The sequence below is a fragment of the Bubalus kerabau genome, chromosome 1 (assembly GCF_029407905.1).
Source record: "Bubalus kerabau isolate K-KA32 ecotype Philippines breed swamp buffalo chromosome 1, PCC_UOA_SB_1v2, whole genome shotgun sequence".
Classification (NCBI taxonomy): domain Eukaryota; kingdom Metazoa; phylum Chordata; class Mammalia; order Artiodactyla; family Bovidae; genus Bubalus; species Bubalus kerabau.
Window position 1 is genome coordinate 176,579,584 of NC_073624.1, and position 18,602 is coordinate 176,598,185.

The window sequence follows — 18,602 nt, forward strand, 5'->3', positions numbered from 1 at the left end:
TGATCCAACCTCTACTCTTTTCTCCAGTTCCTGCCTCACTCCTGAAGTCTGCAGTGTCAACTGCCTTCCATGCTTCATGCCTCCATTCACTCAACGTTCTCCTTCCCCAAGAAGTGCTCAGTTTCTCCCACTCCTCTACATTCATGTGGCTCCATCCCCTCTCTCCTGAATCACCCCCCACCCTCCTCCTCTGCCCCCTCCTTTGTCCCCACTCCATTCTGATTTCCAGAGAGAATTTTCTGAAACATGTACAAGGTAAGCAGTCCTCAGACCCAGGGTTCAAATCCCCGCTCCCACCTTGTATCTTTGAGAAAGAACTTTAGAGCTCTGAGCATCCTCTCTGAAAAATCAAAGTTCTTAGAGAACTGCCTTCAGTGGGTCCATGAGGATTCACATAAAGGGCTCAGAGTTTACCTCTGAGTAAAAATAAATATTTAAATGTAGCTATCACAGACTTGGAGATGGTGCTTCTTCTTCTGATTGGTTTTCTGCCATCCTGTATCACATGTCACCAGTTGGCCCCATTCTAAACTCATGGTCTCTGACCTCAGTGGAGTACTTAGTCCCCCTAGTAGCCACACAACACTGTTCCCCCTACCCCCAGGAGGCTGATCCAACCTCCACTCTCTTCTCCAGCCCCTGCCTCACCCCTACAGTCTGCCTTCCTACCTCCGGCTTGGTGGAATGGCCGTGATCCTTGAGATTGGTCTCTCCCAATTCCTCTGGCAGGTGAACAGAATTCTGTTTCCTCTGGTCTCACAGAGAACGGTTCACACACAGGTGTTGAACAAACATCACACACATCACTGAGTGCATCCAGTTCATACTTATGCCTCCCCTAGAGCCTCCCCTTAAGATTAGCACCAGCCCAAGACACAGCAGCTGAGACAAACATACCTAAAGCACAATTTCTCAAGCTCCCACTACTCATGATATTTGGGGCCAGATCATTTCTTGGCTGTCCTTCTCATTGTACAATGCTTAGCAGCATCCCTAGTCTGAACCTAACAGATGCCAGGAGCATCCCTCCCCTACAATGAGTCATAACAATAAAAAATTATCAAGACATATCAATTTCTCATCTACATGCTTTCTTCTCTGCAATCACCCTCTGTGTTTTTTCAGCTTTTTAACTCTATTGAGGTTTTCAGTGGCTAAGTCGAAGATCTCTCTTGGTAAATGTCACATTGCACTTGAAAATATGTGGGTTATTTTCTAATATCTTTCGATATTGATTTCTAACATAATTCCACAGTGATAAGAGAACAGACTCTATGATTTCAGTACCTTTAGACCATGAAATTTTTGCACCTTGTTTTATGTTCCTGGATATATTCCAGTGTCTCCTAGATTATAGTCTATGGGAACTTGAATAGAATTTGTATCCTACTGTTGTGTGAAAATTGTATGCATCTTAATTATGTTGAGTTGGTTCATGGTGCTTTTCAGGTCTACTATACCCTTCTACTTTTCTAGATATCCACTCTATTAATTTTTGAGAGTTTTATATTGAAACTCCAACCAAAAATCTTAATTTATCTACTTTAAAAAGTAAATGTAATAGATAGCATAGCTAAAGAATCCACCTGCAATTCAGGAAACCCAGCTTGGATCCCTAGGTCAGGAAGATCCCCTGGAGAAAGGAATGGCAACCCACTCCAGTAATCTTGCCTGGAGAATCCCATGGAGAGAGGAGCCTAGGAGGCTACAGTCCATGGGGTCGCAACGAGTCAGACATGACTGAACAACTAATACTGCTTCCTGCAACTTTGTTCTGTGTTCCAAGTCTCCTGTAATTGTGTTATCATACTTTCATAATTGAAAATAAATAAATGAAATTTTTAAAATATCAAGATATATCCAAATGTCCAGTGTCGGGCAGAATCGCCCTGGGGTGAGAACTGCTGACCTAGAAGCTGCAAAGGGCACCTAGGCTAAGCAAAAACTAGAGACCCAAGATGGGCAAACAGGAATGATTCCCAGGAGCCTCCCAAAGCTACAGTCCTCTATTACTACTCTTCTCATTCCCAGGCGGAACAGTGCTACCAACAGCCGTAGGATTCTGCTTTCCTACTCTCTCCCTCCTCTGCTTGAGGGAGGTCCTTCTTTGCTTGAGTTGCCTCTTCCAATAAACATCCAACAGGGAAGGGGGAAAGAAGCTTTCCTGCTTATTGCTGTCAGAAGCATACACAGGCAGGTGTGGGGACAGATATAAGTTCTCCTAGAACTGATACACTGTGCTTTACCCCTGCTGCAGGCTCCAGGAGACTGTTCCCAAGAGCCCCTTCATGAAACCAACCTGGATGTGCAGTCTTCAAGGTCAGGAGATGCTGGAGGAACCTCAGGGGGCCTTCTGGGATCTGCAGTCTCTACTTCCTCCTCCACCTACCCATTCAAAGTGAAGATTCCTGGTTGCCTCTCTCTGACCCCAGAGACCTCAGCCCTTACTGAGGGTAGAGAAGCTCTGTCTCTTGGGGGAGACAGAGCTGAATACAGATGCCTTCAACTGCTTGGGGTCAAGGTACTGTCAGAGGGAGAGCAGGAACCCAGAATGGGAATCCAGGGCTGTGCCGTTGGGTAAGGGCAGTTGGAAGGCTTCCCAGAATAAGGGTAATTTGGAGCTGAGTCTTGGAGAGTGGTTTTCTCTTGGGGTTAGAGTGCAAAGAACATGCCTGCAATGAGGTTCAATCCCTGGGTTGGGAAGATCCCCTGGAGGAGGAAATGACAACCCACTCCAGTATTCTTCCTTGGGAAATTCCATGGACAGAGGAACCTCCCTGACTACAGTCCACAGGGTCGCAAAGAGTTGATATGACTGAGCAACTAATACCTTACTCTTGGGCAATATAGGTGCACTGTCTTCTAGCCAAACTGGAAAACCTCACCTTCTTCCTGATCAAGTTCTACACTATCCCCATTGCCCTGCTGATCCAAGCCAGCAAGCCTGATGTTAGCATAAGCCACCCTGGGATAAAATATAATAATTTGATCCTTCAGTTTTTGCCCATGTTTCCTGACAGTCAGCTTAGGAGTGATAGTATCTTTTTAATGCTGATTGCTGATGAAATGATAAGGGCTTACAGGCTGTTGGTAGCTACAGGATGCATTTGGTCTTCAGGATACCAAGGCAAGATGTAAAATATTGGAACATTCAGCCCTACTTCCTAGATCTCTAGGGAGAGAAGAGGGGATGTAGATTGATTTAAGCATCAATGCCAATGATTTAATCAATCCGGGCTCTGTGCTGATCCCTTTACAGAAAATTCCCAAATGGGGCTTCCAGGATGATAAGCATATGGAGCTTCTGGTAAGTGGGGTGCATCCAGGGAGAGCAAGGAAGCTCCTTATTCCTACCCTCATAATTTTCTCTTCGTTTCTCTTCCATTTGTCTTTTCCTGAGTTGTATCTTTTATAATAAACTGGTAATAGGAATTTAAAGCACTTTTCTGAATTCTATGAGTTATTTTAGCAACATGTAGGATGTGAAAGGGGAGGGATGGATCGTGGAAACATCCATCTTTCTAGTCAGTGAAGACTGGCAGCCAAAGTGGGAGCAGTCTTGTGGGACTGAGCCCTTCACCTGTGAGTTCTGACACCAGTTGCAGGTTGTGAGTGTCCTAACTGAATTGTGGGACACCACTACTGTATAGAGAGTGGGAGAATTGACCTCCCTTCCTGTAGAAAAAAGCCACACATGTAATGTCATAAATGTTCAGCAGCATCATCTTTCCAGCCTTGTAATCAGCCTCAATTCTGGCCACTCAGCTCATCTTGCATGCCCTCACCTATCTCCCCCTCCACACCTCTCCCCATCACTCCCTGCATCTCCTCATACCAATCTCTGCCCTCAGCAGCCTACTTCCCTCACAGCAGCCAGAAAGGGCTCTCTGCGTACAAGAATCTGACCATGCTGCTTGTGTCTGAAACCAACTCCTTGGTACAACCATCTTGGAAAACTGATTGGCATTATCTATTCAAGCTGAACATAGATCTCTGCTATGACTCATATGACCATGGGCAGAGGAGCCTGGTGGGCTGCAGTCCATGGGGTCGTTAAGAGTCAGACAGGACTGAGCGACTTCACTTTCACTTTTCTCTTTCATGCACTGGAGAAGGAAAGGGCAACCCACTCCAGTATTCTTGCCTGGAGAATCCCAGGGATGACGGAGCCTGGTGGGCTGCCGTCTATGGGGTCGCACAGAGTCGGACACGACTGAAGCGACTTAGCATAGCATAGCATAGCATTGCCAATGGAACAAACCCTTCCGGTGGCCTTCATGATCTTGCATGCCCTTGACCTTTCCATCTGTATGCCTACACATTCCAGAAAGCCCTTAGCCACCTTCAGGTCTCCAGGGCTCACAAGACATAACATTGTCCCCAAATGCACTATGCATCTGTCACCCTGAACTTTTACACTTGTTGTGCCTTCTTAGAAGCCCCTCTTTCACCTGCCTATCTTTCCTGGATCGCATCTCCTTGCCCTTCAGGTCTTGTTTTAAGCATGGACCCCTCTGTTGTCATTGTTCAGTTACTAAGTTGTGTCCGACTGCTTGTGACCCATGGACCATAGCACGCCAGGCCTCCCTGTCCCTCACCATCTCCTGGAGTTTGCCCAAATTCATGTCCATTAAATCAGTGATGCTAGCCAACCATCTCATCTTCTGCCACCCTCTTTCCCTTTTGCCCTCAATCCTTCCCAGCATCAGGGTCTTTTCCAATGAGTCAGCTGTTTACAGCAGGTGGCCAAAGTATTGGAGCTTCAGCTTCAGCATCAGTCCTTCCAATGAGTAACCCCCTCTAGAAGGCTTCAAAGCCACAGGCTGGTCTTTGACCTGCACTTAGCTCTCACAGTCCCCTAGGATTCCCTCATCATACCGTTGACCATATATATATATATATATATATATATTTTTTTTTTTTTAATCACCACACACCTGTAAAGCAGTGACTCCCCATTCTGTCCCACTTTTCAGCTCCTTGAAACCACCAATCTGTTTTCTGTCCTTCTGATTTCACCCATCCCAGATACTTCACATAAATGGATTCACACAATATGTGCCCTTTTGTGTCTGGCTTCTTTTACAATTCATCCATGTTGCATCATGTATCAGGATAGTATGGCTTTTTTGCTTTTTTTTGGGGGGGGGGTGGCTGAATTATGCTACATTATATGAACATACCATATATTGCTTATCCACCAATCCATTAATGGACATTTATTGTTAACCCTTTGATATTTCCTTATTTTTTTGGTATAAATTCATGTATGCATTTAGAAGAATGCTTGTAATATTTTATCCATTACTTCTAGTGTTCTGTAGGAGTCCTGTCAGATTTTCTAGACTTTAATATTCAGTGATTTAAACATCTTTACGAATCTACCTTTTTCTGTCCAGAAAAAATCTTTGACAACTCACAATGTCTACAGTTATGTCTGTGTTGTTGTTATTTAGTCACTAAGTTATGTCTGACTCTTTTGCAACCCCATGAGCTGTAGCCCACCAGGCCCCTCTGTCCATGGATTTCCCAGGCAAGAATACTGGAGTGGGTTGTCATTTCCTTCTCCAGGGAAATTTCCCTGACCTGGGAATCAAACTTGCGTCTCCTGCACTGGCAGGCAGATTCTTTACCACTGAGCTACCTGGGAAGCCAAGTTATGTGTATAGCATATCAATTGTGCTGCCAGTATGCTGGTATTGAATAGTACCTTAATTTATATTTACTTTCATAAAGTAAGCTGAGTACCTCAATGTTGTTTTAATTAATGCCTATGCTCATTAACAACAAAAATAATATCATTTTCAAGTGTTTTTCTTTCCAAAATGATTCTTTTTTTTTAATATACACATATTACTTTTATTACCATAATTAAAAAAAAATAGTAATGCAAGACTTAAATAAAGTAGCAGCCCCTTGAAATATGAAGTAGTTGAACTCAGACTAAATCAACTGTGCAGGTTCACACAGCCCAAACAACTGTAGTAACATTTAAAACCCCGGCTGTCTGAGTAGTAAAGCAATTTAAATGTCTCCTGATGGATAGGTGGATAAAGAAAATGTGGTCCATACATACAGTGGAATATTATTCAGCCTTAAAGAACTAAACTCTTCCATATGAAACAGTGTGAATGAACCTTGAGGACATTATGCTAAGTGAAAGAAGGCAGTCACATAAGAATAAATACTCTATAATTCCCCTTACATGGGGCTTCCCAGGTGGTACAGTGATAAAGAATATATATATATATATATATTCCTAGCAGCATTGTTCTTTTTTTCATTTTTATTTTATATTGAAGTATAGTTGATTTACAATGTTGTCTTAGTTTCAGGTATATAGCAAAGTGATTCAGTTATACATGTATTTATTCTTTTCCCATATAGGTTATTACATAATATTAAGTAGAGTTCCCTCTACCATACCATAGGTTTTTATTGTTTATCTATTTTATATATACTAGTGTGTATGTCAAACCCAAGCTCTTAATTCCCTCACCCAACATTTCCTCTCTGATAACCATAAGTTTGTTTTTGACATCCATGAGTCTGTTTCTGTTTTTAATTAACAATTTAAAAATGAGGAATTCAGTGGGATTTATTGCATGTACAATGTTGTACAACTATCACATCTATCTCATTCCAAAACATCTCCTTCACCCCAAAGAGACCTCATACTCATTAAATTGTAACTCCCTGTTCTCCACTCCCCTAGCCCCCAGAAACCACTATCTACTTCCTGTCTCTAGGATTTGCCTATTCTGGACATTTCACATACATGGAATTATATGATATGTTTGCTTTTGTGTCTGGCTTCTCTCAGTTACAGTGATGTTCTTGAGGTTCATACACTTTGTAGCATGTGTCGACCTACAAAAAAAGCTGCTAAGAAAAGAAGTATTCATGAGATTTTCACTTCTGATACCAATACACCTACAGTTTCTCTTTTAAAAAGTAAGATGATCAACATCATTAGTCATGACGGAAATACAAATCAAAACCACAATGAGGTATCACTTCACTCTCACTGGAATGACTACATTTTTTTAAACAACAGAAAATAGCAAGTGTTGGAAGCTATGTGGAGAAGTGGAACTGCTACACTCAGGCCCTTGGGCTCTTTAATCAGTAGAAGTTGATAGAAGATGAGAATTTCAGATGAGAATTTCAAGTAAGACTTTACTGGGGCTCATGCTGCAGCAGAAGGGAGCAAAAACAAGAAACAGGTGCCCTTGCTAGGTCCTCAGTTTCGTCGGGCAGAAGCGGGGGCAGGGTGCAAGTGGGTGTCTTAAATCGGATGCTGGGCTCAGTGGGTTAGACAGGAGGCATAGCTTAGGTGGCTGCCCATCCCCTTGGTGGTGCTGTTATGTACAGTACCCTTCTTGTGCTCTTGGCATCTCAGAAATGGCTTGTTGGTTTGTTGTCTTTTTGTATCTTATTGTTCATATTGCTCAGACTACACTTGTTTATTCACGGTTATTTTTAGTCCCTTATGGTTTCTTTGTATTCTGTTGCTCAAGGAGACATTTGACCAGATGCAAGGACTCCTGTAGGGCTGCCCAGGTGGGTCAGTAATAAAGAATCCACCTGCAATTCATGAGACCTGGGTTAGATCCCTGGGTCAGGAAGATCCCCTGGAGAAGGAAATGGCAACCTGCTCCAGTATTTTTGCCTGGGAAATCCCATGGATAGAGGAGCCTGGTGGGCTAGAGTCTATGGGGTCGTAAAGAGTCGGACATGACTTGGTGACTAAACAACAACAAAAACAACAAAGCACTCCTGTAAAGGGTCCCAGGTCCCACTCTATCTCAGAACCACTATACATTGCTGGTGGGAATGAAAAATGGTGCAACCACTGTGGAAAGCAGTTCAGCGGTTCCTCAAAGGATACATGCAATTACTATATGACCCAGAAATTCCGCTTATGGATAAGGGGACGACAGAGGATGAGATGGCTGGATGGCATCACTGACTCAATGGACATAAGTTTGGGTAAACTCCAGGAGTTGGTGATGGACAGGGAGGCCTGGCGTGCTGCGATTCACAGGGTCGCAAAGAGTCAGACATGACTGAGAGACTGCACTGAACTGAACTGAACCTCAAAGAATTAAAAATAGGGACTCAAACATTTATCCATGAATGTTCACAGCAGTGCTATTTGTAATGGCCAAAAGATGGAAAACAACTCAACCGTCTATCAGCAGATGAATGGATAAACAAACTAGGTGTATAAATACAATGTAATATTGTTCAGCCATTCAAAGGAATGAATATCTCTTTATGTGTGCTGAGAGATATTTGCACTCATTAGTTTGTCCCTGGAGTCAGACTACCTAGATTTGAATGCTAAATCTGCCACTTCAGGCTGGGTGAACAATGGACAAGTGAGAGTCTCTGCTTCCTTCCTCATTGGGCTTTTGTAAGAAGCATAGGATGTTGCATGCTCTGCACAGCTCCAGCCACATTACAAATCCTTAACACATCATAACTGTTTTCAAGGGGCTTCCCAGGTGGCACTAGTGGTAAAGAATCTTCTTGCTGATGCAGAAAATACAATAGACAGTAGGTTTGATCCCTGGGTTGGGAAGATCCCTTGAGGAAGAAATGGCAACTCACTCCAGTATTCTTGCCTAAAAAATTCCATGCACAAGAGGAGCCTGGTGGGCTACAGTGCATGGGATCACAAAGAGACATGACTGAATGCCTGAGAACACACACAACTGTTTTCAGGAATAACATATCTAAAATCTTCTTCACTGGAAAAACTGACTTCCATGCTACCCATCTGGCAGCCAAAAGAGACAGATTCGAAGAATGGCAATGCTCCTGGGACAAAAGCTCTTTCCCTCAGGGGTCCTAGACTCAAAGGCTTCACTGGGGAAGATGAACTAATTGTAGTCACTCTAACAAGGTTCTCCGGAGATCATACCCGAAGGCCAGAGATTCTGATATTAATCTGTTAGTGTGATTCTGCTGTGTGTTCTCTGAGAAAGCCTGCTTTTCATCCACAGTTGCAAGACAAAGTTGAGGCTGCAGGAATCCCAAATCTCTGGAAACAGGACCCCTGATGGGTTGAGAGGTCCTGGAATCTGATAGAGGTATAGTATTTATTGGTTAATAAGGCATCAGGAAGACAAGCCACAATCAAGCTGATCTCAGGGAAGATCCTCCCCCACCAAACTTGCCTTCAGAGGTTAGGGGTACTCTCTGATCAGTTTCATCCACAAGGACTTAGGTTACCTGGTATCAGTGACTCATAGATGGGTAGGGGTATTGTGAGTTGGTCAAGAGAGTGGATATTTGAATCAGAGCATGAGCTGGATCCCAGATCCATGCAGGAGTCAGGTTTGGAGCCTCAGCTGTTGACTCATGATGTGGCTGAAGGTTAAATGGGATGATAATTGTTAAGAGGTTAGCTCATTGTGGATTGCATAGAATAAAGGTCACTGTGCCACTCTAAGGACTTCCCCAGTGGCTCAGCAGTGCAAAAGACACAAGCAGATTCAATCCCTGGGTCAAGAAGATCCCCTGGAGGAGGGCATGGCAGCCCACTCCAGTATTCCTGCTGGGAAAATCTCATGAACAGAGGATCCTGGAGGGTTATGGTCCATGGGGTCAGAAAGAGCTGGACACGACTAAAGTGACTGAGCATACATGCACGCTCACACAGACCACTCTAACTTAGTCAACTTGTATAGATGCTGAGGGGAGGAGAGAGTCTGTCATGCTTTAACCATGGGTATCAGTGATCCCTAACTGGGGGAAATTTCTACTCTGCTCAAGGGGTGTTATTCAAGATATTTTTGCTCCTTACAACTGGAGATAGGAGGAATGCAATTGGCATTCAGTGGGTCAAAGCCAGGTGCTCAAAGTCATACAATAATATATAAGACAGTCTGTACCACAAACAAAAATATGATTCATGATCAAATGTCAGTAGTGCCAGGATGAGAACCACTAGGCTCCACCCAAAAGAGGAGAGGAACAGGGAAGGGATCCCTGAAGAAGTGGAGGCAACATAAGTGAGGTGAAGCTGGAGGCTAGAAGCTTCCAAGCAGGAGACAGCAGGTGGAAAGGACCAAAGTGTTAAGTGCTCAGTTGTGTCTGACTCTTTTGTGACCCTATGGACAGTATAGCCTGCCAGGTCCCTCTGTCCATGGAATTCTCCAGGCAAAAATATTGAAGCAGGTAGCCATTCCCTTCTCCAGGGGATCTTCCTGACCTAGGGATTGAACCCAGGTCTCCCACATTGCAGGCAGATTCTTTACTGTCTGGGCCAAGGCACAGAAAGTTATGTACCTTGGCTAAATCACACAGCCAGTAAGTGGCAGAACTTGAACTGAAACCCAGGTGTGTTTTCAGAGTTTGTCTTTAATCACTCTTTTACTATTTATTTTAAATACCAAACCCTAAAAGTGCCTAGGCTGTTTATTTTCATTTTATGTCTTTTATCCCTATCTTAATTAAGGAATAATTGACAAAAATTGTGTATAACTAAGATGTAAGACTTGGAGTTTTGATATATGTATACACTCTGAAATAATTGCCACAATCAAGCTAATTAATGTAAGACTCTTTATTTTGATAATATCACTAAGAGTTCCCACAAATAAAAATGTTTGTCCATATAACACGTCAGCTATGGATTTAATCCCCTTATCCTACTTTTCTCACTTAATCCTTATAACAACCCTAAGGAATTAGAAAAATTAGTCCCATATAACAGATGGGGAAACTAGGCTCAGCCTGGTTAAGTGAGATGCATCTTCAGGGATGGCTTTGAAAGAGCAGTGAGGTAATCTGTTTTCTTCCCACTGTTGATGCCCCTATTTCTGGCTTTAGCACTGCCTGGACATGGACAATCAGACCCAAGTCTCTGAATTCATCCTCCTTGGCCTCTCCCAGCAGCCCCTGCAGAGGCAGGTGCTTTTCAGCCTGTCCTGCATTCTGTATTTGAGTGGGTGCCTGGGAAATCTTCTCACCATCCTGGCCATCATCTTAGACCCTCACCTCCACAGCCCCATGTATTTCTTCCTCAGCAACTTGTCTCTTCTTGACATCTGCTTTACCTCCACCACCATCCCCAAGATGCTGGTGAACCATCTGTGTGGGCTCACCACCATCTCCTTCTCAGCTTGCCTGGTCCAGATGTATTTCTTCATTGCCTTTGGGGCAGCTGACAGCATGCTTCTCTCAGCCATGGCTTACGACCGCTACCTGGCCATCTGCAGCCCACTGCACTACATGGCAATCATGAGTGTCCTTCGGTGTACCTTGATGGTGGGGATACCCTGGATCTCAGCCAACCTCATCTCCATGGTCCACACTATCCTGATGTCCCACTTGTCCTTTTGCACCAATAGGATCCCACACTTCTTCTGTGATATCAATGCCTTGATCAAGCTCTCCTGCTCTGACACCCAAGTCAATGAGATGCTGGTGTTGGTCCTTGGGGGCCCAGTGGTTCTCATCTCTTTTGTGTGCATCATGGCCTCCTATACACCCATTGCTGTGACTGTGTGGAAGGTGCCTTCTGTCCAGGGCAGATGGAAAGCATTCTCCACATGTGGCTCTCACCTTTGTGTTGTCTGTCTCTTCTATGGGACTATCACTGGGGTCTACTTCAACCCTGCATCCACACACACCACCCAGAGGGACATGGCAGCCACAGTGATGTACACCATGGTCACCCCCATGCTGAACCCCTTCATCTATGGCCTGAGGAACCAAGATCTGAAGGGTGCCCTCCAGAAACTTCTTCTCAGCAAGAACCCCTTTGCCCAGCCTCTTTAAAGACTTTTTAGAACTAATTGCTTTTGAAAGAAACTAAATATGGAAGCAGTGACAGATTTTATTTTCTTGGCCTCCAAAATCACTGCAGACAGTGAGTGCAGCCATGAAATTAAAAGATGCTTCCTCCTTGGAAGGAAAGCTATGACAAACCCAGACAGTATATAAAAAAGCAGACATCACTTCCCGTAGTCAAGTACAGATGTGAAAGCTGGACCATAAATAAGGCTGGGAACCAAGGAATTGATGCTTTTGAATTGTGGTGCTGGAAGAGACTCTTGAGAGTCCCTTGGACCGCAACAAGATCAAACCAGTCACTCCTAAAGGGAATCGACCCTGAATATTCATTGGAAAGATTGATGCTGAAGCTGAAGCTCCAATATTTTGGCCACCTGATGCGAAGAGCTGACTCATTGGAAAAGACCCTGATGCTAGGAAAGGTTGAAGGCAAAAGGAGAAAGGGACAGCAGAAGATGAGATGTTTAGATAGCATCACTAACTCAATGGTCATGAATTTGAGCAAACTCCAGGAGATAGTGGAGGACAGATGAGCCTGGAGTGCTGCAGTGTTGCAAAGAGTTGGACACAACTTAGTGACTGAACAACAATGCTTCCCAATATTAGAATGTTTTTCTTTTAATGATAGAAACAATATATTCGTATTCATGTAAGTATTTTATTGAATACATTTGACATATAACGTTGTATAAATTAAGGTGTATAAAGCATAACTTTGACACATTTATATATAGCAATATGACTTCCATTGCAGTGATATTTCCTACCTCCGTCACATTAAACAATTTTCCTTTCTCTTAACTGGTTGGGATAAATCAGTTTTAGTTTTTCAGCAAGTTTTATGATTGTAGTACAATATTGCTGTCTATACTATTCACTATATTCTCTATGACTTATTTACTATTCATTGCAATTTTGTACCCTTAAAAACACCAGTCTTACTACTCCACTCCTCCATTTCCTGGTAACTACCATTCTGGTCTTTACATGTTTGATTATTTTTTTAGCTTCCAGATGTAAGTGATATATGTTTTGCACGTGGTACTTGTCTTTCTCTTTTTTACTTATCTCACTTCAGTTCAGTCTTTCAGTCATGTCCAACTCTTTGCAAACCCATGGACTGCAGCAACCCAGGCTTCCCTGTCCGTCACCAACTCCCAGAGCTTTCTAAAACCTGTGTCCATCAAGTCAGTGATGCCATCCAACCATCTCATCCTCTGATGCTCCTTTCTCCTTTTGCCTTCAATCTTTCCCAGCATCAGGGTCTTTTCCTATGAGCCAGCTCTTTGCATCAGGTGGCCAAGGTATTGGAGCTTCAGCTTCAGCATCAGTCCTTCCAATGAACACTCAGGACTGATCTCCTTTAAGATGGACTGGTTGGATCTCCTTGCAGTCCAAGGGACTCTCAAGAGTCTTCTCCAACACCACAGATCAAAAGCATCAATTCTTTGGCATTCAGCTTTCTTTACAGTCCAACTCACATCTGTACATGACTACTTGAAAAACCATAGCTTTTACTATATGGACCTTTGTTGGTAAAGTAATGACTCTGCTTTTTACTATATTGTCTAGGTTTGTCATAGCATTTCTTCCAAGGAGCAAGTGTCTTTTAATTTCATGGCTGCAGTCACCATCTCGGTGACTTTGGAGCTCAAGAAAATAAAGTCTGTCACTATTTCCATTGTTTCCCTGTCTATTTGCAATGAAGTGATGGGACCAGATCTTAGTTCTTTGAATGTTGAGTTTTAAGCCAACTTTTTCACTCTTCTCTTTCACCTTCATCAAGAGGCTCTTTAGTTCCTCTTCACTTTCTGCTGTTAGGGTGGTGTCATTTGCATACCTGAGGTTATTGATATTACTCCCAGCAGTCTTGATTCCAGCTTGTGCTTCATCCAGCCCAGCCTTTCGCAAGATGTACTCTGCATATAAGTTAAACAAGCAGGGTGACAATATACAGCCTTGACATACTCCTTTCCCAATTTGGAACCAGTCCACTGTTCCATGTCTGCTTCTAACTGTTGCTTCTTGACCTGCATACAGATTTCTCCGGAGGCAGGTCAGGTGGTCTGGTACTCCCATCTCTTTAAGAATTTCCCACAGTTTGTCGTGATCCACACAGCCAAAAGCTTTAGCATAGTCAATAAAGCAGAAGTAGATGTTTTTCTAGAATTCTCTTGTTTTTTCTATGGTCCAACAGATGTTGGGAATTTGATCTGTGGTTTCCTCTGCCTTTTCTAAATCCAGCTTGAGCATCTGGAAGTTCTCAGTTCACGTACTATTGAAGCCTAGCTTGGGTAATTTTTGAGCATTACTTCACTAGCACGTGAGATGAGGGCAATTGTGCGGTAGTTTGAACTTTCTTTGGCATTGCCTTTCTCTGGGATTAGAATGAAAATGGACATTTTTCAGTCCTGTAGCCCCTGTTGAGTTTTCCAAATTTGCTGGCATGTTGAGTGCAGCACTTTCACAGCATCACCTTTTAGGATTTGAAAGAGCTCAGCTGGAATTCCATTACCTCCACTGGCTATGTTCGTAGTGATGCTTCCTAAGGCCCACTTGACTTCACACTCCAGGATGCCTGGCTCTAGGTGACTGATCACACCATCGTCGTTATCTGGGTCATTAAGATCTTTTTTTATATATGTGTGTGTGTGCTCAGTCATTTCAGTCATGTCTAACTCTTTGCAACCCTGTGGACTATAGCTTGCCAGGATCCTCTGTCCATGGGATTCTCTAGGTAAGAATACTGGAATGAGTTGTCATGCTCTCCTCCAAGGGATAATGATGTACATTAACTATAATTCAATTAAAAAATTAGTTATTATCCATAGCCCTGAGAGGGTAACAGGCAGGAAGGCCAGGGGTCTCCAAAGGGAGGAAATAGCCTGCCAGTGTCAGACATTTTTATCTCTCTGAAGCAGCAGGAGGAAACAAACTAGTGATTTTTTCCTTCTCTATACAAATTTAAAAGGAGGTTTCTCTTAAAATACTGTGTTGCCATAATGACACCTGGTTTCACCTGAAGTTAACCAATGCCTTTTTCTTATAGAAATGTTTGTCTTAAGCTATGCTAATGTACTATGCATTTACCCACAAACTCTGTCTTCAAGTCGGTTTCGCCTCTTGGCTCAGAACCTGCTTGACAAACCAGTATGTTATACTCAGATATTGTTCCCCTATGTTCATTTACATAGGTAAATGAAACTATTTGTATGGTGGTCTGCCCTTCTTCAAGATTCAAGTTAATCATTTTATGGCCCAGGATAAACCATTTGGTGCCAAGATTATCCCAAAATACATCTTATGGGTGAGGGGCCTGGTGCCATTCTGAATTTTAAGACATTCCTTTCTTTCATTAACAGACTGCTAGTGACTATATAACATCCAGCTGAAGACTAGCAGAGGGATACTCTTCTGCCCCCTTCTGATGTGTATGTCAGAAGCTTTCTCTATCTCCTTTATACTTTAATAAAACTTTATTACACAAAAGCTCTGAGCGATCAAGCCTCGTCTCTGGCCCCGGATTGCATTCTTCTCCTCCGGGGGCCAAGAATCCCAGTGTCTTTGCATGATTCAACAGCAACCTTTCAGCCCCAGATAGTCGATTGCTTACCCAGTTTTCCCTTCTCCCTATTTCCCCTTTGGTAACATCTACTTTTTTCCATATGTACATTTTTGTTCTTGTTAGGTTTGCTTTGTCCACTTATTTGTTTTTTTTTTTTTTGATTTTTTTTGGTTATTTGTTTATTAGTTTTTTTATATTCCATGTATGAATGAAATTGTATGGTATTTGTCTTTCTCCAGCTGACTTATTTCACTTAGCATAGTACCCTCAACACCCATCCATGATGTCATAGTTGGCAAGATTTCATCTTTTACCAGTTTCCCCAGTGGCTCAGTGGTAAAGAATCTGCCTGCCAATGTAGGCAATACAGGAGATAAGAGTTCAATCCCTGGGTTTGGAAGATCCTCTGGAGAAGGAAATGGCAACCACTCCAATATTCTTGCCTGATTATCTTGCATAATACCCTCAACATCCATCCATGATGTCATAGATGGCAGGATTTCACCTTTTAAGGATTATATATATATATATACACACACACACATATATATACATGTTGAAGGTATTATGCTAAGTGAAATAAGTCAGCAGAAGAAAAACAAATACCATACAATTTCACTCATACATGAGATACAAAAAATAATAAACAAAAATGCCAAATAAATGGACAAACCAAATCAAACAAAAACAAACACATAGATAGGGAAAACAGAGTAGATGTTGTCAGAGGGGAAATAGTGAGAAGGGAAAATTGGGTAAAGTGGCCAACTATCTGTTGATGGATAACAACTACTTTTTAAATTGAATTATAGTTGATGTGAAACATTCTATTAATGTAAGTTACAGGTGTACAATATAGTAATTTACAATTTTAAATGTTATACCCATTTATTTGCATTATAAAATGTTGACTATATTCCCTGTGCTATACAGCATACCCTTATGTTTATTTTATAAGTAACAGTTTGTACCTCTTCTTTCCCTGCTCCTGAATTGTTCCTCCCCAAGGAGGCACATGAGTTAATTATTCACGTAACCAGTAGTTTGTTCTCTACATCTAAGTTGGAGAAACTAAATTTTTGGTGAGGAGCACACTGTCAAGGGTCTACTCTACAGAACAGACACACGATTTTGTACAAATGAAACTTATATAATGTTATAAATCAATGTGACCTCAATAAAAATGAATTTTTTAAAAAAGGTGACATAAACATTGTAACAAAACAAAACCAAACCAATACAATATTGTAAAGTTAAAAAATAAAATAAAATGTATTAAAAAACACACACACACACACACACACACAAACCAAGCAACCAATTCTTCATGGCTGAATAGCTTGGCCAAGTTATTTAACCTTTCTATGCCTTTGTTTCTTAAACTTGGAAAACTGGGAAGCCATAAATACCTAACTCATGAAATTATTGTGAGAATTGATGATTCACATATACACTTGTTTATATATTAATAATTATAATCTAAGAAGGTTATCAGGATCAGAGTGAGTAGTTCTAAATCAGACAGTGTGAACTACTATGCTACCATACTATTATAGTACACAAATAACATGCTATCAACATTTTACTACCACTAAAGTTAAGTTAGGGAGGCCTGGCATCCTGCGATTCATGGGGTCGCAAAGAGTCGGACACGACTGAGTGGCTGAACTGAACTGAACTGAACTGAAAGTTAAGTTAGAAAACTAAAATAATTTTTAAAAATAACATTATCTTGTACAGAAATAGACATGTAAAAGAGTAGAACAGCATAAGTGTCATGGAACAGCTCCATGTGTAAATAAATTTGCTATATTAAAAAGGGTGGCATTGCAAATCAATGGGTTATTTATTAAACTGTGCTGAGATTAACGTTAGCCATTAAAAATAAACTTTATCACAGTGGCTAAAATCTGGAATCCTGATAACACTAAACGCTAGCAAGGATGTGGAACAATAGGATCTCTCATTCACTGCTGGGAATGTGAAAAGGCACGGTCATTTAGAAGGACAGTTTGACTGTGTCTTACAAAACTAAACATACTCTTGCTATGTAATCCAGCAATCACACTCCTTAGTATTTACCCAAATACTCATTTAGGTTCACACTAAAACCTACACATGGATGTTTACGCAGGTTTCTTCATAATTGTCAAAACTTGAAGGAACCAAGATATCCTTGAGTGGGTGAATAGATAAATACTGTGAAACATCCAGACAAGAGACTATTATTAAGTGCAAGAAACCCAAACGAACAAACAAAAGTGATCTATCAAGCCATAAAACAATTGAAGAGCCTTTAATGCACACAACAAAATGAAAGAAGCCCATCTCAAAGGGCTACCTACTGTATAATTTCAACTGAATGACACGGTAGGAAAAGCAAACCCATGGAGAGAGTAAAAAGGTTGGTGGTTGCCAGAGGTTAGCAGTGACAGATGGATAAATAGGCAGAACACAGAGGATCCTTAGGGCAGTGAAAATACTCCACATGGTATAATACTGATGAATACACCTCATTAAACATTTGTTGAAATCCAGAAAATGTATGAGAGTGAAGGACAATGTAAACTATGAACTTTGGTCATGATGGTGTACCAATGTATGTTCAACGATTGTAATAAATGTACCACTCAGGTTGAGGATGTTGATAATGGGAGCCCCTGTTGTTGGGGGTGGGGGGACAGACAGTATATGGGAAATCTCTGTGCTTTCCTCTTCAATTTTGCTGTGAATCTAAAACCATTCTAAAGAAAATAAAGTCTCAAACTGGTGCCGATTATACAGAGTGAAGTAAGCCAGAAAGAAAAACACCAATACAATATACTAACACATATATATGGAATTTAGAAAGATGGTAATGATAACCCTGTATATGAGACAGCAAAAGAGACACAGATGTATAGAACAGTCTTTTGGACTCTGTGGGAGAGGGAGAGGGGCTATGATTTGGGAGAATGGCATTGAAACATGTATAATATCATATAAGAAACAAATCACCAGTCCAGGTTCGATGCAGGATACAGGAAGCTTGGGGCTGGTGCACTGGGATGACCCAGAGGGATGGTATGGGGAGGGAGGTGGGAGGGGGGTTCAGGATTGGGAACACGTGTACACCCGTGGTGGATTCATGTTGATGTATGGCAAAATCAATACAATATTGTAAAGTAATTAGCCTCTAATTAAAATAAATAAATTTAAATTAAAAAAATAAGTTGAAACCAAATCTGAA

At 41.8% G+C, this 18,602-nt stretch overlaps 1 protein-coding gene across 1 annotated transcript; it reads left to right on the forward strand.

Moving 5' to 3' along the window:
* Nucleotides 1-10,854: 10,854 nt before the first annotated feature.
* Nucleotides 10,855-11,793, forward strand: LOC129641933 (olfactory receptor 1361-like). Its single transcript, XM_055566508.1, has one exon. The coding sequence runs from the start codon at nucleotides 10,855-10,857 to the stop codon at nucleotides 11,791-11,793; it is 939 nt and encodes a 312-aa protein (XP_055422483.1).
* Nucleotides 11,794-18,602: the final 6,809 nt, after the last annotated feature.

What these genes read in the sequence shown, in the direction of transcription:
- LOC129641933 (XM_055566508.1), top strand. Translation starts at nt 10,855, where the DNA reads ATGGACAATCAGACCCAAGTCTCTGAATTCATCCTCCTTGGCCTCTCC.